General features: G+C 40.7%; 1 protein-coding gene across 2 annotated transcripts in view; it reads left to right on the forward strand.

Annotated features, from left to right (window-relative positions):
- The window catches only part of TTC7A (tetratricopeptide repeat domain 7A), a 189,619-nt gene that overhangs the window by 33,235 nt on the left and 132,951 nt on the right, over nucleotides 1–23,433 (forward strand). For both annotated transcript variants that reach the window (XM_085055027.1, XM_085055025.1), the window contains 5 exons: nucleotides 6,993–7,123; nucleotides 9,194–9,315; nucleotides 15,700–15,778; nucleotides 18,758–18,918; nucleotides 19,437–19,500. In XM_085055027.1, the coding sequence (XP_084911153.1) occupies nucleotides 6,993–7,123; nucleotides 9,194–9,315; nucleotides 15,700–15,778; nucleotides 18,758–18,918; nucleotides 19,437–19,500 (557 nt within the window). The remainder of the gene's footprint in view (nucleotides 1–6,992; nucleotides 7,124–9,193; nucleotides 9,316–15,699; nucleotides 15,779–18,757; nucleotides 18,919–19,436; nucleotides 19,501–23,433) is intronic.

The raw sequence follows: 23,433 nt of genomic DNA on the forward strand, positions 1-23,433 counted from the left end.
TAGCCTCTCACACCAGGACAATATGTTATAGCAGTGGTGCCCAAAGTGGTCCATGTGCCCCAGAGTCACCCCCTGGGGCAAACTTGTATTTATTCTTTTCTTAAACAAAAAAACTCACCAGAAAAAAAAAATTAAAAAGCTCCCCACATTGAAATAAAGCTTTATTAATGTATTTTATTGAACGTGATGCCCTCACTTAGCCTCTCTGTCAGAGGGTCCCATGTCATGTAGAGCCTACAAAGGTGTGTTGCAAAAGAGAGGGTGTTTCACATTGTGGAAGGGCATCCTCACTAGTTCATTCACTTCCTTATGTTGCATCTCACCTGTGCCTAGTTAAGTGGATTTATGTATTATATTGCCTAGTTTTAATCAAACTAACCCTTATGAAATAGACAAGTAGCTTAAAGATTTCCTCAAAAACCTGTGGATTTCAGGTAATGCTAAAAATAGGAGCACAAGTAAGAATGTCAGAGCTTACACTATTAGCATGAGCTCTTTGATCAGGTAAACCAATGACAGTTGGACCTAATCAATTAAGTCTAATGACACTCAGTTCAGTATTTAAATTTTTAGAAGCCTATTTTTGAGATTTCTTATGTAAAAGAAAAATACGAAAAAAAGATACCATTGGGGAAACACTTGTTCTTCCTGCTGTGGAAAAATGGCTGAAGTAATATGAAAAAACCAATATGGCAGTAAACCAAAATGCATTCCTCTGAAAGACACCTAGAAGACATTGCCAAAGACTTGAAAAAACAGGTATTAGAAGAAATTGGGCAGTGTGGGAGGCTTGGTATATAGTTGTCTGGAAGTATAAATGTTTCTAATATGTTTCAAATTAAGGAGCTTGCCAGATTCTGGTTCAATAATGAAATATGTAAAGAACTACTTAGCAGTGCAATGGGGCCCAGAAATGCACAAAGTGCTCTAGGATGGCATCAATGGTGTTAACTTTATAAACATGAGACTTCTAAATAGCATCTAATATGTAATGAGTTGGGGAGTATCCATGAAAATCTGTACACATCAAAGCTAAGTGGTTGTTTCATAGCAAAATGGTTAAAATAGTTATCAAAGGTGAATTATGCCTTTTTGCTTTTACAAAAAGTCAAGTGTGATGAATTGGCAGGTCTTTTCTGTGCTGACAGGTAGCTGTCAGTAGCATGTTATCCAGCAGGTATTTAAAAAAAACCGCACACAAATATATAATAGATTGTGAATCAATGTATGTATATAACTATATGTGTATGTTGGGTGTGCATGCTCAAAATTTTTTTTACCTGATATGATCAAAGAATTTTGGAGACCACTGTATTACAGGTCAAAGCAAATGTTAAAAGATGTGCCATGAGGGTTGAGAGCAGCCAGTTGATAGGCAGCAGGTCTGGATATGCTTAAAAAAATTAGTGTCTGTGGCTTAAAGTTGCGGATTCCTGCTGTGCATAAGATATGCAGTGTGATGCAGAGCCTACCCATCATTGATTGAGGGCAGGGGACTGAGGTTGCATCTCAGGGGAGTGCTTGCTGCCTTCTGGCTTCACAGCCACTTGATCAAAAAGCCTAATTTCAGCAATAAACTTGAGCTGTAATTAAAAGTCTAACCAGATAGAGTTCTTGCTTTGAAAATAATTGGAGTAACATAGTTAGCATTGGTTTATTGCATCTAGTAGGAAAGCTGCTTGTAGGAGGTCTTGAGTTCCGCATTGATACAACTGAACAGCGTTCACAGGTTGATTACATTTTGAGCTTCATTCTCAGCTTACAGTTAGAAAGGTCTTCAGATAATTTTACTTAGGGTTACTGGAATTTTCTGCCTTTTTACCTTTGAGACTTTGACATGAAAAATACCTCAAGATTGTAATCGACTGCCAGGAATTTACAATAATCCTATAATAGGAAGCACTAGTGAAAGAAGTACATGCAGCTTTCTTGAACAACAAAACTTGTGTCTTCCTTCCCACCTATTATTGGGCTGCAATAAGAATGAATGTGTTCAAAACCAAGGGCTTCTAGGCCTTTCTTCCCCCCAGCCATTTGCATTGCAAATATGCCCTGCTGAAAAAATCATGGCTTAATTGCTGGGGAGATAAGCATCAAGACCAGGTTGTGAATTATTTAAACTTCTGTGAATTGTGACAGAAATCATGTATAGTGCTGGGTCTTGCCTATGTCAACCAAATCCCAACTGCTGCTTGTTCAGGTTCAGGCTGTTTTGCTTTCCAAGACGCTGTAATGGAATAGCTTGGTTGAAGACTGTGCTCTTAAGTTTAAACCTTAGCTGGCAGGGCAGACTGGTTGTAATACAGTCTCTAGAATAGTTTGGTTGTGCTTTTGAATTTTGTCTCCAGAAAAGTGTTTAGTATTCTGATGAATGTTGATTAGTCAGCATGCACGTGTATGTGTTTGAAGTCTTAAAAATAGTCTTGTTTCAATGGTAATTAATTTCCTAGAGCCACATTTCTGAATTAGACTGAAGGCCATGTGCTAGAAATGAAGTGCATCCTCTGCTTGGGGACAGTGACCCAGGATGAACTGGCATTCTCCAGGGCGAGGATGTGCACAACCAGTTTCCTTGCAGCAGCTGCCATGCAGTATCTTCATTCATGGCTTACCTCGAGGCAAGTGACTTGCCTTCCTGTACCTAGAGTAAAACTATTGCATGCACTTAGCTTAGCAGCACACTGTCTTCTGGCCAGGCTGGCCTGTCTGTGTGGCACTGGAGCACAGACAGTGAAACCTTGCTCTGCAGACCAGGACTGGTGCTGTTGGCAGGGCTGTAAGTTCCAAAATGGGATGCTTTTTGCTTCAGGTTGCCATAGGTATGTTCAGGATGTAGCAGTGGGACACAACACAGGAGGTTAGCTTCATGCTCTTTGTGCTGTTGTGTTTCTTTGATCCCTTCTTCAGCTGTCCAGGTAGCTCTGATGCTCCTGGGCTGTGGGGTTTTAGCAGCTGCAGGCTAGCACTGTTGGTGAAAGTGATGGGCTGCTGCTGACCCTGAATTCTTGCACCTATGAACCCACCATTCCCTGGTTGTTTAAATTCATCCAAATACAGGAGGCTTGAAGTCTGTGTACAAAGGAGAGTTAAAAGAACCTGTGGGGGGATTGGTACCTTGTTCCTACTCAGGAGGAGGAGTACTGCTCTTTGGGGAACTAGTTTATGAGCCATAGAAAAATAAAGCCACCTTAATCTCCTCTCTACTCCTTCTGCAGTCTCCATCTGTGCGCTGAGACTTTGAAGACCAGGCTGGGTAACACTCTGAGATGGCCCTTCTTTGTGTAGAAACTCAGACCATGGACCTTCAAGGACTCTTTCCAGTATGAATTTTCATCCCATTTGTGTGGCTGAGAATCTGATACCACATGTCTACATGGATGTTCCAGTTCTTGTAACGTCACCTCAGAGCACTGGAGCTATATGATATGAATGTCTTCCCTTGGCAAGGAATGACTGAGATGAAAATGGAAATAAGTCTCATAAAATTTCCCCCTTCAGGTTTCCATGAATGAGAGAAGTGCATTTCAACTCTAGGAAGAGATTAGTTCAGTGATGTGTCTTACAAACCTATCAGATTTGTTGTTTTTCTGACATAAATGCATCTTAGATTTGGGAGCAGGGAAGAAGGGGCAAAGATTTTAAAAAGGTGAAGAGCCAGAGATGAATCATTGGGAGAACTAGAGCAGGTGAATGGAAGCCTTGTCTTTATCCAGGAAAGGAAAGCAGCGTTTCTATACATAAAAAGTTACTTCCTCTGAAATGGGTAGAATTGGTTATTTTAAAGAAGGATAATCTGGAAACATGTCTTGAAATCTTGAGCCTGGGCCATAATCTATTAGAAAACTGTCTCCACTATATGAAAAGCTACTGTAGTATATATGTATGTATATATTTAAATTTGGGCACCTGATTCATGAGAAAAGTCTTAGTATAGATAAACTTTAAGTTGGTATTCTCTTACCACAACTGGTTGTGAAAAATACCTAAGTCCCTTAACCTTAACCAGCTAACAAGAAAGCATATGGCTTTACGCTTTACTTGGAAGCTAGCTCTTGTCTTAGCAATAGCTCTACTTTTCTGGCTAAACCCAGTGTGGAATTAGCATGCACTTTTGTGGCTTTCTGACACATTTTGTAAACTGAGTTGAATTTGAGTTGCCTGTCATGCTGCAAAGTTTTTTCTGTGCTGATAACTGGAGGATGGACTAGAGTTAGTGGAATTTGTGCTCTCAGCACTGGAGGGCTTGTCAACAGTCTTATCCAATTGCACCCTAAGCAAATCTTATTGTTGGGGCTTTGTATTGTGGGAGCTGAATTGGTGGCTGCAAGGGTAGGGAACTTGTGTTGGTTTTCTTCTGTTCTTCCCTTTGTGTACTGGATTTGCAGTCTGCTTGCTCTATTTTTTCTTTTCATTGCATTTCTGTGGTAGGGAAGAATAGCCCTATTTGGATTCTGTAGAAGATTTTGTACTGGAATGACGTCAGGTCAGTGCATACGGTATTAGAGAGAGAACTGTGACTAATGTCACATCATATGAGTCGTTTTTCCTTCTAGCCCTTTACAAGTAGTTCAGTGTAGCATAGTATCTGTTTTAATACACTGTATATTGCTGGATACTTACTGTGGCAAAAACTCTTTTGGAGATGTTCATTCCCCCGTCTCTGATCAGCCCCAGCTCTGTTTTTCTGACTTGCATGGATGGGCATGTTTGTTGTCAGTACCTGATGCTTTCAAAGGCTGCTTGCTCTCCTCCCCCGTGGCAGAGCTTAGAGATAGTAAGTCCTTGCAGTGGGCTGTAGCATGTATGTAAATGGCTTTTTATCAGCCTGTTCACTCTGTGTGATATCTCCCACGATAAACACCCCCATACAGACTGTGTTAGGATGGCTCTTGCAGTTTGATTAAATGCTGCTTGTATATGAATGTCAGTGGATTGTACTGGAGTTTTTTTTTCAGGGCCCTCAGCCCTACTTTGCACTTCAGGGGATGATGGCTCTGAAATGCAGGCTTCTTAAAATTTGTATTCATTTAAGGAAAATGACTAGAAATTCAGAGGTAGATAACACTGAGACAGATGTAAGAAGAGCACTTGTAGGTTATTTGTTCTTGCTATAGCACTCGATACTTTTGGTTTGGTTTTTTTTCTGTGGAGAGAGTAGACATGCATTTTTTCCCCTTCACTCGTTACAAAGTGACAGAGTTGGAAAATGGAAGCATTGAAGTAATAGGAAAACAACCCATGATATAAAGACAGAAACTCCATAGATGGACTAGAAACAAAATCTGTTATATCTGGATGCTGTACAAGGAGGAAAAAGAAAACACAGATTGGGCATTAGTTAAAAGCAGCAAAATGATTGTCATCCCTGTCCCACACACCTGTCAGTATGAAGTAAATTCAGCCCTCCTGCTCTGCTCTGATCTGTGTTTTCAGAGGTGGAAGGTATGAATGTGTCTTTCTCCAAGATACGGATCTCTGAAGGAACACACCGTGTACTTCTGACTTGGGAGAGGGCAGAGGGAGTGGGGAGCCACCTCCCGAGCTTGAACCCATGAGGCATTTTCCCAACCCTCATGTCTGGCTCAAATGTAAGACATGAGATAGGGAAACTCCTAGCAGAGTAACCAAGGGGACAAAACAAATGTTGAACATTAGAAGTAAACAGAGCTAAGACTGCCTAGGAGCCTCAGGCTCCTCCAACATGAGCGCCTGGAGTGTCTTGTACATCATGGGGAAACCTGGCTGCCCATTGCTGCCTCACAGCAGTTTGTTGCCAAGACTCCTGGAATGAGCAGAGCTGTGGTGCTGTGCCTCCTGGACTGTGGAAGTCCAGGAAAGCATGGCTGGTGCATGTGGTGGATCCTCGTGAACCCTTTGTCACATACTGCAGTAGTTGAAATAACTTCACTGAAGAGCTCTCTGGACAGCTGAATTCTTTACTTTGTCACCTCTGTGGATCTGTGTCAGGAACACTAGAATTCTGTATTACATATTTGTAGTTTTTATTAGGGAATGTTGTTATATATAAAATTTATCAGCAAGGATGTGCTGAACTTTTTGCAGCTTGTATTGGGCTGCTGGGAGTCAGTGCAGTTGTGATTGGTGAAGACCCAGGTTTTCAAGCAGTGGTATCTTGTAGAGATCCAGTGTGGCATAAGAACCTGTACCAATCATAGTGAAACTGGTATGTGGATGTGTAGCCTATCCAAATAGATTTAAGGATATTGAGGGTGTCAGTGTGATGCCAGACAAGGGTCTGATAGTAGAAGTTCTTAATGTAGGGACCAGTAGCTGTGGATCTTTAATTAACATAGTCTGTGTTTGTTGGTGGTGTTGGATAATGATGCAAGAAAGAAGTTTAGTAGTACAAAACTCAGTGTTTTTTCCTTTGGAAAGGGAGTGATCTTGTGGTTAAGAGTCTCTTGTGCCTTGCCAAGAGCTTGCTGTGTGTCCATGAGCAATCTGCATGTGCTCAGATTTTCCAAGAGAGGCTGCAGATTTTCCAACTTTGTTTCTGTATCATTTTCCAGTTAGAGTTTTTTTTGGGGTTTTTTTGTTGTTGTTGTTTGCTTTTCCCCCCCTCAACATGGCTGCTTATTGGAAGCTACACTTGAAGTAGCAGATGCCTAGAAATTATCAAATTCAGTGCTAGGGTGACACTGAATTGAAGCACCCAAGATCTATAGTAATTTTTGGAAATACAGGCCTTAATTTCTCTGTCTGCTCATTCCTACCAGAGGGATTGTGTGTCCTGTCTTCATAAAATGTTTGAAAGGCACTGTAGGAGTGTGCAGTGGCACTGTGTGTTAGAGCAGCATGACAAAGATGCCTTGCATGTGTAGGAATTGTTATTTTCCTGGGGGTAGTGTCCTGAAAGTCATCAAAACAAGAGGCAAACCCACATGTGGAAAAATCTTCCTGTCAGATTAAGAATAATGTGGCCATACTGCTGGTGGTGGGCTTTGATTAAAGAAGATGTTGCCATTTTGCAGGTCTGTCACTGGAGCGCTCAACCAACTCAGTTGCCTCACGTACTCGGCTGTGTGAAAGAGAGGAGGAAGTCATGGCTTGTTTTGAGAGAGCGTGTGTTTTTGCCCAGGTGTACTTGCAGGAGCTTGAGAAGGTAAGAAGAAATGTGCTTAGGGTGTTGCTTGGTGGCCTTGGTGGAATTTCCAGGGTTTTGACAGCAAAAATAAAAAATTGATGGGGAAATGTTGAGTGTTCATAGACAGCAAGGAGTATGAGAACAAGTTGGAAAGAGAGAGGTGTCTCAGTAAAATCATTTGCAAAACAGCAGCTTAACTGGTCTCTACCTGTTTCTTCTGAGAATGAGATCTGGAAACCAGTTTTGCCTGTGGTAAAGCAGCAAATATTTCAGATACGCACACGTTGTATCTCAAGTTTAGCCCCATCTAAAGAGGAACTATGAACTTTGCATGGCAAGTTCTGGCATGAGGGTACTCAAGACATTTTACATACCTGCTGTGTAAATGATACACAGGTGGATATTGAGATCCCTAATGAGCTGAAAGAAACCTTTTTGGGTTAGCCATAGCAGTTTAATTGCCAATGCTTCACCTTGTCCAAGTGAACCTTGAGGAATCTAGGTCATTAGCACCTTGATCCTCCATCCCTGGAAGTGTTCATGGCCAGGCTGGATGGGGCTCAGAGCTGCCTGGTATGCTGGAATGTGTCCCTTCCCATGGCTGGGGGTTGAAGGTAGATAGTGCTTTAAGGTTCCTTCTGACCTAAACCATTCTGTGATTAGTAGCAAGTAACTGCTTAGTCAGTGGTTGGTAGCATGATGAGTAAGATGAGTACTGGGAGCCCTCCACTGAGCCATGCAGATAATACGTGCCACTGATTTGCGGGGCACATGCAAACCATGTGTGTTTCCATGTCCTTCTTTTGCCATACATTACACCTGACATCATCAGTACTGATGGCAATGCATGTTACCTGTCCTGTAACTGAAAGGCCTTTGATCTTTTGACCAGATAATTCTGCTCTTCTTTGAAGTAAAGGTGTGTTTCTGTTTCAGGTTTTGTTTTTAATTGCATTGCAACAAGAAAAAATGGAGTTAGTGCATGTATAAAAATTCATTAAGACAACCAGCTAACGAGTGGCCTACTCTGTTTCTCTGCAGAAAAAAACGGAACATTTTTTTAATTTAAAACAAGTTACTGTCCTCCTATCATGGAAGGATGAGTTCCTGCCAGTGCTAGACACTGTAATTTTTTACTGACAGCTTGGGTATGCGAAGAAGGCAAAGAGTTTGACCTGCAATTCATTCACTTAGAATCATAGAATCTGTAAGGTTGGAAAAGACTGCTAAGTTTACCAAGGCCAGCCATTAATCCAGCACTACAATTTTTTTTGCCGCTAAACCATGTTGCCAGGTGACCACATGCTTTTTGAACACTTCTAGGTATGGTGATTCCACCACTTGCCTGGACAGCTTGTTCCAATGCCTGACCACTCTCTCAGTGAAGAAACTTTTCCTAATATCCAATCTAAACTTTTCCTGGCACAACTTGAGGTCATTTCCTTTTGTCCTGTCCCTTGTTACCTGGGAGGAGACCAACCCCCACCTCACTACAACCTTCTTTCATGTAGTTGTCTTCTGGACACGGAGACAAAAATGCAGGATTGCTGATAGACATACTAAACAGGATATTCTCTAGTCCTAGATAAAAACCCCTGTTTTGGAGAGGCCACTTTCAGCAGTGGAAGCTGCTGTTACCAGTAAGGAATCAAAACCAAAAAAGACTTGATAGGAGAAACAGAGTAAAGGTTAAGATTCTTCCATTAGGACTCCTGATGGCTTGCTAACTCTTAGCATATATTTGTGTTATATTAAACTAGATAAACCCACTCAAACATTGTATTAATACTTCTGTGCAAGATGCTGGGTCTTTGAGTGGTATTTCCCAAGCTGTTGGTGTTAATGTGTAGATTTCTACTCACTTTAATACAAGTTGGAAAGTAATAAGAGATTGTTTTTCAAAACTCATATTGTGTGCAGAATACGTAATGGAAGTCATTGTATAGTTTATTTTAAAATTGATTTAATAACATTTTTGAATAGCTAATAAAGGTAACATTTTATTGTTGAAGATGTCACTGGCTCATGAGGACCTGGTTAGTTCCAACAGATGTCTGTATTCCTAGATATTTTTTTTTCCCCTCACAGACCTTGAGCAACACACATTCAAGGAATATCAAGGGCAGCAACGTGACTTACTCTGAGTTTGAACTTTCCTACTTTCTGGAAGCAGCTCTACAGAGTGCCTACGTGACTCAGTTGAAGAAAGGGTAGGTGATGCAGATATTAATAAAAATAGGTATTGCATGTTTTGTCTCAGAACAGACGAAGACTAATTTTTTTCTTGTGTTCTGTTGTGACTTTTGGCTTCTGGCTCACCTCAAGTATCCTCGCTGTCCTTCTGTTTCTCCTGCTTGTGTCTCTCTGTCTTTCTTAAGAGTCCTAAGCCTCATTTTTCTAGACCCCCAAGTAGGTTGGGGTAGAACAATTTTCTTGTCTTGACTCAGCTCTGCTCCCTGTGGAGACCAGGGGAGTTTGACCATAAAGAGAGAGTGGAATTTACATTACTGTGTGCCCTTAAAATTTTCAGCCATGCGGCCTGGTTTAGAGTTCAGCAAAGTCTTACAGATAATTTCTTTCATTTATTTGTTTGTCTAAGGTCTTAAATATCCCAATCAATGCCCCAAATCTATGTGGTTTTTACGAGAATGCATGTGGGAACAGTGCTGCTCCGGGGTATTTATTATGCCTCTGAAATACAGCTCCCAGTGAACTTCAGAAGGGCAAGAGGAGTTAATATCTACAAGCCTACAGTGAATTTCACCTGTGGAAAACCTTCTCAAGACCATCAGAAAAGACCCTGTGAATGCCCACTTCCAAAACCGATTGCTGAGAACACACTGTTCACTAAACCAGGCTGTATTTTCAAAACATAAACAACTCTGGTTATGCAATGGAGAAATTCTGTCGTGTAGGAGAGTGTCTCTTCAACATATGTAAACAATATTGTAAGAATCTATCCTTCCTTAATCCTGTTCTTGCTCCATTTATTCTCAAGGAATCAGATACTGAGTTTCTCACTACAAACTATCTTCACAAGTATTTAATTTTGGCTTTTTTGCCTTTACCTGCAGTCACAGATATTTTCTCTCATTTTCTTCACTTCTTTCCCTGCTGAATAAAATGGAGAAGAAAGCAAAAAAAATGAGGGAAGATTGAAGAGAACTAGGGAAAAAAATCCCTGCAAAAATCAGTTAAAATTATTCTGTAGAAAATTGATACCATTTTTTCATTCTGCTGGAGGAGGGTTGCTTCTTGTTTAATGCTTTTTTTGTTACCTTTTTATCCCCCAAGGATGACTTTAAATGCAGCCATGAATAGCCTATGTTTCCATGCATGTAGAGTGAAGCTGTACATGTAAACATATCCATGAGAGGTGCCTTTAGGTAAGCCTTGTTTTAACCTGGAGGCTTACAAAAACACAAAGCTCAAATGTTGTAAAATGACCCCTTTAGCCAGGCAAGTACAAGTTTATCCATAAAGAAAAGTATGGACTTGCAAAACATAGTTTCAGTATCAACTTGGTATGTGGTTTTCCCAGGTGAGCTGGGGGGTTGGCCAGCTGTGGCACAGTGTGTGCTTTCCTAACCTGCCGTTCTCATGGCAAACAAAAAACTCAAGTCTTGCCAGTAAGCTCATTAATTATGTAGTAAAATAAAATCCCATTTACAACATGTGGCACTGATGTCCTCTAGGTACCTTTTGAGTATCAAACTCATGTTCATTTTATTCAGCAGCATTTGTAACACTGGTCACCAGTGATTAGTTCAATATATCCAGTGGGATGTTTCGGCTGTTACTGTGGGCCCTGCTTGCTCCCTTCCTCTGTTATTTTAATGATAGCCTTAGAAACAAAAACCAAATCCCAAACAAAAACAAACCCCAAAAAACCCCACAGGAAAACAATTTGAAGTAAAATCCATGTGTGAATTAAGCAGTGCTTTGATTAGAAGATTTATTGCTGCAATAGCAGCAAAATGTTCTCTGTAGCTGTCTTGTGATGAAAGAGCAATGGAGCTCCTGTGGCTGGGAAGGGAATGGAATCTCACGGGCTCCTTACCTCCTGCAGTGCAAGTGGGAAACATCAGCCAGGGTTGGAAGGTTCAGTGGGATGAAAAGAGCCTGGTGGGATGAGGCAACTTGGTTGCCCCCGCGACTGATGCTTATATGTGGCTTGTGCCACAAGAGGGCATAAGCAGCATTGGGATATATTGGGAAAAGGGGAGGGATGTGGGAAGGAGCTTTTTAGGATGCTTCATGAGTATAATAGATTACTCCACCTGATACTGAGCAGCTCAAAGAAATTATTTTGTTCCCCTTATTGCTTCCAGTGTGCTCAGGTAGGAAATAAGCCTTGGATGATGACTGCTCAAGCTGTCAGGGGGTGAGTTCTATCAAGTGGGATGTCGTTCCCTAGTGCTACATGTATACAAAAGGAATAGTGAGCACTTTATTCTTGTCTCAACAGACAGAAGAGCTGAGGGATACAAGTGCTGTTGTTATGTTTTTGTTCCTGCTGGCAGGATCAGATGTGCTCTTCTCAGAGTGTGGTCAGGGAAGCCCTTTTCTCTTGCAGCGTGCAGTGGGAAGAAAGCACCAATATAAAAGAAAGGTTCAGTCTCCCCTTCAGGTATTGAACTGCCAGTGCTAAGGACCAGCAAGTCTTGCAGCTGTACAAGTCACAGATGCTTTTAATAAGATGCTACTTAAAAGCATTGTGTTGCTGAAGACTCATTTCCTGCAGTTGTTTGCCCTGCTGCAACCCAAGAAAGCTTTCTTTTATCTCTCCAGTGAGCAATGTTGATGCTGTGGATACAGAGCATAGGAATGCAGATGCTGTCGTACTGTAAAAGGCAGCCAGTTGTTTTCACATTAACATCTGCACTAAGTTTTGGTTGGTTGGTTTGTTTTAGGTTTTTTTCTAATGCAGATGTATGAATATTAGGCTCATTTCTTACTGCCTTCAGGTGCATTTTGTCTCTGTGCATGAACAGCTGTTTAAGGAGAGGGTATGGTTTGTTGGAAACCTGGGTGAGGTGCAAGATGCAAAAGGAGGTGGGCAGAGGCAGTGGTGTTGCTGCTGTTTCTATTCTTCAAGTACTGCTCTGCTCTGGAGAGGTGACTGTGCCAACTGCCATGTAGTTATCTCAAGATGGTCTGTTCTATCTGTCAGCAACTGATTGTTTTAGCAGTGAATGAGTGGGGATAAGAACATGATCTACTGGTGACCATGTTGTTGGGGGACTGTCTTTGCAGACCTCTGTGTCCACAGTCCACTCTTTTATTGCCAATATTTTTCTCAGCAATTTGCATAGAAAACAGTGTATTTCTATGCTTTCTTGTGTCTTAAAATTTTATGTGGTGTTAGTCAAACTTTATGACATAACTCTGATATGACTGCTTTGATTCATGGACTGGTAATTAATCTGTATTAACAGGGTACATGTACAAACAAAGCCTATTTTTATACCAAGCTGGACTGACTGGACTCTCAAGTTGCTGTTTGTCACAGTTTGTGCCCATGATTGTGTGTGTTCATCTTTATTAGATTAGCTGTAACTGAATCCTAAACTGCACTTCATCATATTTTTTTCAAATGGCGCACTCTGTCCGCTTCTGTGGCTAAAACCAAGGCAGTTTAATGATCATGTGCTTTTCCCTTCCTGTTTTTCCTCCTTTCTTTTTCTGGCATCTTAGCAGTACAGTGGGGGCCTATGGACTCTTCCAACTCATTTCATTTCCATGCTCTGATGTTCGCTTATGGTGCTAAGGCTTGAGGCAGCATTACCTGGGATGTCCAGGTAGTCCTCTGTCCAAGTCCTGCAGAGGCTCAAGATTGGGTACTTTCTGATCTAAGTAAGATCAAGTGGTTTCACCATGCATTGCCAGATGGTTTATGTCTGCATCCTCACCCACTCAACTATGTAACATGTATTTCTGTTCAAATACATACTTTTCTTTTTGTCAACTTCTTCAGGTTCTAGTAAAAAAAAAAAAAAAGTCCCTTCAAGTGCACGTTTAGTATCTAAAGGGCATATATTAATAGAACAGTGAGTTCCTTATTGTTATGAGCAGAGCAATTCATATGCTCAGAATTAAATGTGTGCTCAGATGGTCTCCTGGCTTGGAACAGTAGAGGGGAAGGACAAACTCCTGTAGGGAGGTGTGTTTGCAGAATGCTGGCAGGTGTGCTCTGTCTCATGTCATGTCTCAGTAATGCTTGATAAAGTTCAAAATACAAAAGCTGCCAAACCAAATCCTCAGTCCTGTAGAACTGGTATTGTTAAGAGCTCAGAGGATGGAGTGGGTGCTCTTTGATAGATCCTGACCACACAGGCATCTGTCTAGGAGATGGCAAGTGCTGGATGCTCCTCCTGTGCCGCCCATTTTGCACTCCTACCTTCTGTTAAAGGTGTTCCTAAGCATTTGTCATGTGCTTCGTGGTTCCAGCCCTGACTACTGACAGATGGGCAGCAATTTGCCATTTATTCTTTCATTTAATTCAGTGTGTCTATTCCTTGTTTTTGTTCTCCCCTTCCCCCCTGCCCCAGAGCAAGGTGTTGCTGCCAGGAGGCTTAGCTTTTTTTGTGGCCTTGTCTAAACATGGAAATGTAATGGTGCTCTAGTTCTCTGGGAGCAAACTGGTCTCCTTTTATCACATTTTGTAGGTTTTTCGTCTCTTAAGTATGTGCCAAATGTGAAATTAATTGGCTTTGCAAGTGATCACTAGTCTTCTCTCTGATGCTGGTTAATGCAATTCACTGGCTCTTTATTAAGACAGATGTCATTACACTAACAAGAAATCTAAACATATGCATTTTTGAAAATGCTGTAGAACTGTTATACTCCATAACTCCTGAGAGTCCAGCCTCTTAAGGAGCCCATGGATGAACAGAAAATGCTGATAGTTTTCAGCAATCAAGGAAAGCGTTTGGGTAGGAAAATTTTGTTTAGATGGGGGAAATTATTATTTTTTTCTATCTGATAGTAAATACCATGTAAACAGTTCTCTTGAATTTGATCCCTACTTGTGCATAAGGTCCAAAGCTGCATCTTTGTGGGTATATTCTATTCTAGACCCACTAAAAAGCACCTGGTGCCTTGGCCCTGTCATTGGAGAGCTTGCTGATATATTTAAGTCCAACTTAAAAAAGCTTCCTTGAGCTTTTTTCCCCCTTGATAAACTCAAAGCACATCTTTTACTTGGGAGGAAGTGGAAGGAAAAAAAGACAGCATCAGACTTTCTCTACAGGGGCTAATCTTCAGTGTTTTTGCTCGTCTTTCTTGCTTGTCTGTACACTGCCTATGATTAGATAGTCTACAGGTTACCTCACAATTTAAAACTGAGATGGATGTTGCTTGGAAGTAAGGTTATATGCATTTGCCTTCTGGGACATGGTGACCACAGGCTTCAGGGTGGCATTTTATGTAACCAGTATTTGTGGTAAACATGATCACATTTTTATTCCCCCATCCCTAAAATAATTACTTTTTTTCTTATTGTCATCAAATGTTTGCTGTTGATTCTGGAGTGCAAGAAGGTTTGCAGTGCATAAAAGCAGGCACAAATGCAGTCTGTGCTGCTTACCTTCAAAATTTAATCAGTTTGACAGAAAAGGTTGTCATGGCATTGTTTTTGTAAATGAAATTTAGCTTTTGTCTGCACAGAAAATTCTCCTGGATAAGCTGAAGTGGCAGTTAATGTACCAGTACAACTGCTTATTTTGTTTTCTTGTACAACGTTGCTCCTTTTCTGATAACTTGTATTTCTTTGGGTAGCTTTGACCCTGCAGTGAATGTGCGTTGAACCATTTTGTAGTTACTGTGGTGGCTGGGGCCGTGTCCTTAGCCTTGAACAGCTGATAGGCTGCCAGTGTGTTAACTAATATGTCCAGTGTTTAATCTTTCCTCTCTGCATCTCTCTGAGTGCACAGACACATGATTAAGATACCATTTGGCAACTAGTCAGCTTTAATTGCTCATGGTGTATGCAGAGTAATATGATTTTTTTAAAATTTTTTTTCAGCCTAGCCCTCTTATTGCAGGTTAAGCTGTGCTTGCAGACACTTACTGCACCTTAGCTGCCTGATAATAAACTGTTTAAACCACTGTAATTTCATCGTGTGCCTGGACCATCAGACACAAGGCGTTTAAGCACCACCTAAAAGAAATCGTCATTTAAAAGCAACACGTAAGCTCAGTATAATTCGAATAAGTACAATCTGTGTGTATAAAGAGGAGATGTGGATCCTTCTAAGGAGCAGCATCTGCTTTATAAATATGAGCTATGAAAGGCTTCCAAATGTCCCCTCTGTTCATCAAATGTGAATGTGATCTTCTCTTAGGAAGCCATCTGGAGTAGGCAATGCTACAGTTGCTGCCTTGCTCTGTGCCATTGTCCTGTCTGTGCCTCAGAGTGACTTGTCGTGCTACTGCACATTCAGTGTTAGTGATTGTTTCATGGCTTGTTTGGACGTCAAGTTTGTTGCCATGCTTTGGCACATTATAAAAGTGTTCTGTCTCCAGTGTACTGATTTTGGGGGTTTTTCTTTTTTTTTTCTTTTTTTTTTTTTCTTTTTCTGTCTTCCCCATAGAAATATTGTGAAAGGAATGAGGAGTCTGCGAGAAATACTACGAACTGTGGAAACAAAAGCTACTCAGACCTTCAAAATGGTAAGGGAATGGGAGATGGGAGGGTGGGGCAGTCTGGTATGCAGGAACTCTCTTGACTGACCAGTGCAGTAGAACAAAAGTGTATTTGTCCTTACTTGATGGACTGATTGCTGGCTTTTTTTTTTCTCTCTTTTTTTTTTTTTTCCTATTTTTAACTTTTGGAGGTGATATGTCAAGTGACCTCCTTAATTCAATGACTTGCCCAATTGACACCTCCAAGCCTTCAGACCTGGACATGTAGGTTACTTTTGTTGGGTTTGTGTTTTGTTTTTGGTTTGTTTGATTGTTTTGTTTTCTTGTTTTCAGTGCATTTTCTAGCCCTAGTAGAAACAGAGATGTATTTAGTTTGACAGTGCTGTCCTCAGGTGACGCTGTCTTGTTTTTTTTCTCAGTTTCAGTGTGCATGCACACCTTTCTGCATTTGCATGTGGAAGCATTAAGTACTTCTGTCTTTTGTAACAAGCAGTGTTTTTTTAGGCTGACATCCTTCAGTGTTCCCTCTGTAAAACCCTCTTCAATACACTAAAGAGTGATTTTAATGGTTTTAATTTTTTTTTTGGTATTGACATTCTGCATCTTTGCATCCTTTTATCCTGAATCCTTATGGAAAAGAAATATTTATGTGCCTGTTTAACTTCTTTGACCTTTAACTGGTTCTTCTCTGTCTCCCCTTGAAGAGACCTTGTCCTAAAGTTACTCAGGAGGTGACAAGGTCAACAGCATGGAGAATAGCAGTCTTGGGAGTGAAAGCTTTGCAGTCCTAAAAGCACTGATACTCTAACAACTAAATTAGTGCTTGGTTCAGCTTTGTGTTTTGTGTCATCGCAGAGAAGTTGGGCAGGGGAGGTGGACATGGATTTGCATAGTGTTTTTGAGAATACAGATGCATGTGGAAGCTTGTGCAGTGAATTAGAATAGATGACTTAAATAATTGTCCACTCAAATGGTTGCATCCTTTTCCAGACTGAGATCAGGGTTCAGCAGTATTTTTGTGCTCTGTTTTATCATTTTGCTGAAATGAGTCTAACCATCTGTTCCTCCTGTGCTGTGACAGAACGTGGCTCAATTGTTCCTGTCCCTGTGCAACTGGGGACAGCTGTACAACATCTCTGGGAGATTTATCCTGTAGGGAAACTTTCAAGGTGTTTATTCAATAGCTTTTCCTGGGATTTCGAAGTTGCATTTTCATTTTCTTATTTATTTTTAAAGAGCTGTCAAGAGGGCAAAGGGAGGGACATGCTTAATTAAACAAGATTTTCATGCATGAAAGTAAAACACATGATTCCCCCCCCCAATTTGTGGGATCACAGTGTTCTTTAAGCATAATGATGCTTTTTTTAGTCAAAGGCAGTAATAACATGAATCAGAGTCTTGGCCTGTTCTGGTTTGTTTGGTCTTATTCAAAACAAGAGTGAAGCTAATTTACCCAGCTACTGTACTGTATGTTAAAATCAAAGACACTAGAAGTATTTGGTGCTTGCCTTTTGAATGGCTTACCACAAACTGTACTCCTACTTCTGTGTGAACCAGTAGAGATCTTTCTGTTGCTAGCATATTATTTTCCCTCCCCTCTAAGACTGTAGGAAAAAAATATAGGAGAGTTGACTCCTCAGGGTAAAACTGACTAAATAATTACACACTGAGACGATAAAATGATACTGGCTAATGTTGCAGAGCCCTAGGCCATTTTGCTCATAGTTACTTGCTATAAAAAGCATAGAAAAGCCTAGTTAGAAACAGACAGCTTTCTCTAACTTGTCAGTAGTGGGGCATGGAAGGTCTTGGGGTTTCCAGGGAGTTGTACCTGACGATATTTCTTGCAGACATCATTGTACGCTCAGATCACTGCCATCTATGAAACCTCCCTTTATGATGTTTAAGAAGCAGTGCCCACTGCTGTGGTTGCATTTTAGACTAATGCAGTGAATTCATGTGTGGTGAGGTAGATGAAAATCAAGAGCCTTGCATCAAAAGTTATTTTTCTGAAACTGATTATGGTAACTTTAACCACGGTGTGGTTTATTTGATCCCACAGGTGCTGATGTATGACATCTATATACCTGTCCTGGTATTTAAAGAAAATTACTCTTGGTGGGCTCATAACACATCTCAAAGTGTAAATTTCATATAAAATACATATCTAGTAGTCAGAGAAGTTGCAAAATACTATTTATAAGTATTAGGACAGAAGGGCTGAAGTTTCAGCCTTCCCTTTGTTCTGTGCAGTATTTACTTTACAGCATAGAGTGGTGTGCTGCTTGGAATTCACAGAAGACACCACCCAGTTTGATATCTCTGAAATTGTTTGCATGCTCATCTATTTACAGTGCAAGAAATTAAGATTTGATGGATGTCAGACAAGGGCAAACGCCAAAGATAGTTTTGCTAAGTGAGGTTAATTTGCCTACTTTTGGGCCCATTTTGCTAGCTGTGCACATGAAGTGGAAAGCAAGTATTTAAGGATCTTTGGCCGTTTGATGGTAAAAAACATGCGTGTGATGTTGCTCTTCCCTGTAGAGTGGTACTAACAGATAAAAGGTTGATCTTCTAAACCTAACACTAAAGTAGCCTCTGGTCCTGAGACTTGCATACAAAATTCTGAGACTGAGAACACAGTGTAGTGTCATCATACTGTGATACAGTAACTGTTGTGAGATTGTCTCAGCAATCCACATGGCAATCAGTTGTCCTTGTTCACCAAAGCATCCCTTGCTGTCAGGCCCTTTTGATACTTTATTTTCCTAAAGCATTATAAGAAGATCATGTAAATACAGTAGTCTGGTATTTTCTGAGGAGGGAAGAAACAGACGCTTTTGTAGACCTTAGCAGCTGATTTTGCTTCTTCAGCTTTCTGAAAAATGGTACTGTCGTGCTGGTACATCTCCTTCGCAAGGTGGAACAGAGGGAGGGGTGAATCTTTTGTGTTGGAGAAGGCTTCACTGATGTGTGTCTTTTTCTGTACTGTTCACTGATCTCTAGACTGCAGCCAAACAGTTAGCCCAAGTACTTCTCCATTCCCTCAGTGAAGAGTGCTACTGGAGCCCTTTATCTGATCCGCTTCCTGAGTTCATGAACAAGGAATACCAGTCTTATGTTAGCAATCGTCTTTGTCAGAGGCCTGAGCTGTACTCAGAAGAGAAGTAAGTGTTCATTTGTATTTCCATTTATTGCAAGGAGGAAGGAAGGAGTGTGTTTGAACACTTGTCGGTACTGCTAATTATGTCACTGATTCATGTGGTAGTTTTATGTCTTTGTGTTTTTCAACTTCCCACTAAAAAGTCTGCTATAAAAATAAAACATTAAACTTGGAGTGGTTTTGTTTTTGTTTGTTTGTTTGTTTGGGGGGTTTTGTTTGGGTTTTTTTTTTTTTTGTTGTTGTTGGTGGTGGTGGTGGTGGTGTGTTTTTTTCCCCAGGAAGAAGAAAATCCAACCAAAGTGCTGTCTTTGCTATGAAATTGAAATAATCTATTTATGGTTCAGTGTAGCTCATCTAAGATATATTGCAGAGCTTTTAATTGTGTGAACCTGCAGAGAAAGTATTGCCTAGCAAATGAATTATGCATTACATGTTTCAAGTTACCTCTTCTCTTGCGAAATGAGAAATAGGCTGACAGGATAATTCTTGACTTTCCTCAGAAGCATGTATTCTGTCTTTCAGTGTGTACTGCCCTCAAGACAATGTAGAAGAGGCTCTTCTCCTCCTCTTAATAAGTGAATCCATGGTAAGCCAAATATGAGTTTGTAGTATTAATAGTGCAATGGGATATCTAGCATTTCCATGTCTCCTGGTTGGTTTTGTTTACAGAATCTTCCCCGGATAAACAGAAGCAAGGGTTCAGATGCTGAGCAGAAAATGCTATCCTATGCTTGGATGACACCACTTTTATTAAATGGATTATCAGTAAACAGTTTTTGGAATTGTCAAGAAGTGCCTGCACATTCAGCATAGCGGCATGCAGGTTCTGACATCCAGATGCATTGTCAGTAGACAGATGTTTCCATTCAGAACAGCTGTGTGGGTTTATGGAGGAAGAACGAGAGGAAGAGAGCCTTGCCTAAAGCCAGGTGTGATGGTGGTGCCTGCTGTTTGGAATTGCGGGATACAAGATTCTGCTTTCATGCCTTAGTCTCCTGTGCTTGGCTGTTTCAGTCTGGAGTGATCTTTGACAGTTTGTGATGCAGTGATGCTGGCAATCTTGTGATGTGCAGAAACATTTAATAATAAGCTACTGTGAAATAATTGGATTTCTTCTATGTATTTGGCTTTAAAAAATCCATTTAAGAGGCAGGCTAAAAATTGGAGGAAAAATAACTGCATGGTAACCTTTGATAATTTTCATGTTCTGAGAAAATGCAAACATACAGAAAATGTGCAAGAAATGTCATCTGAAAGTGTGTAAGGAATGTGTATTTTGCTCTAAATACAGGGTGGTCACTTGTACCTCAAAGTGAGATTTCAAAACCTTGGAACATCAATGACCCTCTTAGAAACTTTCAATAACTTTCAGACAAGTTGAAAAGAGATACTGTGGAAACTTTTTGGTTTTTGCTTTCTTTAGGTTTTCTTGTCTAGTTCTTCCGGCTCAAGTCCTTCCCCCTTCCCACAAACTTCTTCAGAGCAGGGTAATTTAATATTGTTTCTAAAATGCTCTTAATATTCAGGGAAAAATTAAAGAGGTGGAACCACCCCAAAATATTGAATTGACTTCAAAATCATGTACATCTGAGTGTTACTGTGTGCTTTTCAGTGCTTTCCAAATTAAACCTCCGCAGCACATCTGCTTTGTGTTTTCAAGGGCTTTGCTTCAGTTAGAAGGGTTTTTCATCATTGAAAGTGGAGACTGCAGGAGTGAGGGCTTGTAGAGTGTCATGTGCACTTCTATTAAAATCAGGACTCATTTCAGTGGGGCTTGTCACAGCTGATCCAAGCAGGAGGAGGATCAGCATCTGGAGCAGTGACAGTATTGGCTGTTCCAGCCTTTCTGGAGTTAGGCCTTGGGGAACCTCGAACTCCAAATCTTGTTCTGCTGAGGAGGTGAAAGTTATCCCTATTCAATAGCATGTAAAATGGTGAGCTAACTGGTCATGTAGCTAAGTTATGGATGAAGTAGTGTGAAAATGCTATTGATAGAAACTGGGCTGCTATGCTGACTTCAAGGTTACATAAGTAAGCTTGTGTATGCTTAAATGCTGCCTCCAATATATAGGAACTTCCTGGAGGAAGATCCAAGGCATTTTGATCTGCTACATATAAAACAAATACTAGAAGATCCTGTAGCAGAGCACTGCAGGAGCTGTGTAACTGTATTTCTGATTTTGGGGAAATGGTACACCTGAGCTTTCATCTTGCATCAGCCTTGCCACGAGTTTGTTGTAACTAAAATTCAGGACAAATGTATAGAAATACAATTAGGAACCACACGAATGTGCTTCCTAAGTGAAGGAACAGAGGGAGCAGTCTAATTCTTACATATGTTTGCATTTCATAAATGCTTTCCTGTAGATTTTTATTATGATACTTAGAAGGGGCAGTTTTGTTTAACTTATGACATGAAATGTTTTCCATAACACCATTACTGTAGGCTAGTGAGTTTTCTCATGTACAGGTTTATTGTTTGTTTGAAGTTTTATTTTTTGGTTTTGTTTATTTTTTTTCTTTAAAACAAAACTTACTGAAGCTCATGGGATGAGTTAACAGGAAGCAGATTTCCAGTTGAGGTCTCTCCCTAATGATACCATGTTAACAACTGAATAAAACATATTTTCCTTCCTGGAGAGAATGTCAGTGGCAAGTGATAATGATATGTTTCTGTAGGCCAGTAAGCAGCATAGTTGATGTTCCTGTATTTTGGCTGGATTAGGTGTTCTTCCAGTGTTTACAATTATGAAGCCCTTAAAATGAAACAGAAGTATGCAGTTCATGTTGGTTTCTCTGACACTTTGCTCTGTCAGAGCAAAGCTCACCAGGAAGGTACTTTCCCTCTCTGGGGAGAGGTGCTTTCCCTCTCTTTTTTAAAGAGACAAAGAATAGCCAGGCCTTTTTAACTCTGTTGCAGGACTGTAAAGCCAAACAGCTTCTTCACATGCCTGTTCCTGACTTCTGCCACTCCAAAATGACCTTTAAGGGGAAGGAGGGACAGAAAAAATTGTCAGTCTGTGGAGGGGACACAGAGCAAAGATGTAGTGGGGAGGAGCATAAATTGTAAGAGAACCTCAAAGTAAATATGTGCTGAAAAGGACACACAGTAGCTTTTCTCAAGAAATATATACCTGGAACACCTTTACTGCTGAAATTCATTCTGTTTTTATGTTTAACTTGCCTTCTTAAGGTGAAGGTGACATCTACTTTGCAAGGATCTGTGTGACTCCCAATAAGATGTTACGGGGGAGTAGAACTGTTCCTGCAGGGGGAAAGGAAGAAACTGAGAGAAGGTTTTTGAGAGCCAGACCCTTCTCACCAAACCTTCTCTTGCTCTTAATGATGGAGGGTTCTGGCTTGTGATTACTTCTTACACATTTCCCTTGCATTGCAAGGGAACCAGTTTGCATATTCTGGTGGGATAAAATGAGAATATATTCTAAGGGTTCTTCAGTATGTCACTCACTCTGCCTTTGAGCCTAAGTATGTAAAAGGTTTTCAAATGGCCAAATGCCATGGTAGCTTCTTTCATGGCTCTGAAGATGCTTCTGTGGATGTATTAACAATTACAGTGAAAGCTTGTAGCCTGTTTTGCCCTGGCATTCTCCCAAGTTGCCTCCTATATTCTTTATGTCCTGTTAAAAACGGGAACCTATTTTCATAAGCTAAGGCATCTCAGTAAACAATGAAAAGAATCCTGGTTGTTGAGCTTGGCGAGTGTTCTTTCTCTGTACCAGCTGTTATTTAGTCACAGTCTTTGGCTGCAGAGTTCTCATGAAGGAATCTAGTGAAACAAATTAGGCAGCCTGAAGATTGCCACAGTAAAGGCTGTCTTTATGGGGTTTGTGGCCTCCTGGCTACTTATCATTCCTTTTGTATAGCCTAAGTTATGGTATGGATGGGCTGTGTTTCTGAGAGGAGGAAAATACTCTCCTTCAGACCAAAAAGGCCAGCTGGTGACAGCCTTTACAAGCTCAGGCTGTGGCAGAATGATGTGTTCCTATCACATGTTGGAAAAAAAATGGACTTGCCTATTTTTAAACTACTAGTTCTCTTTCTTACTGCATTTAACCCATCTAAACCAGTGACACTGTGTGTGAGGAGAACTGAGGACATACTGTGACTTGGTATGATTTTTCTGCATTACCTACCAATGGGAACAGCACTGGTTCCACCATCAGGGACTTTGGTGCTTTGAGCTGCAGGGTGTAGACAGAGGAGGTTTGGCATGACTAAACCTTAGCCGCGGTTTTGTTTATTTTAATAGCCATTCTCAAGAGTATTTGGAGTTGACTGCACTGCCCTTAAAGTTAGCCAGAAGCTTCTCAGAGCCAGGAATGGAACACTTCGTATTACTTTTTGTGTTTACTTTTGAGGTTAAAAGAAAAAGTATTTTGTTTGCATTTAGAAGCCTTCCCTTCTTGAATCTGAGGTCCAACGTACATTCTGAAACCCCTTTATTCAGTGCTGGCAACTTTTACAAACTGGGGATTTTGGCTGATGTGGTCCAACAAAC

The sequence above is a fragment of the Lichenostomus cassidix genome, chromosome 3 (assembly GCF_008360975.1).
Source record: "Lichenostomus cassidix isolate B80296 chromosome 3, HeHo_3.0, whole genome shotgun sequence".
NCBI classification, from domain to species: domain Eukaryota; kingdom Metazoa; phylum Chordata; class Aves; order Passeriformes; family Meliphagidae; genus Lichenostomus; species Lichenostomus cassidix.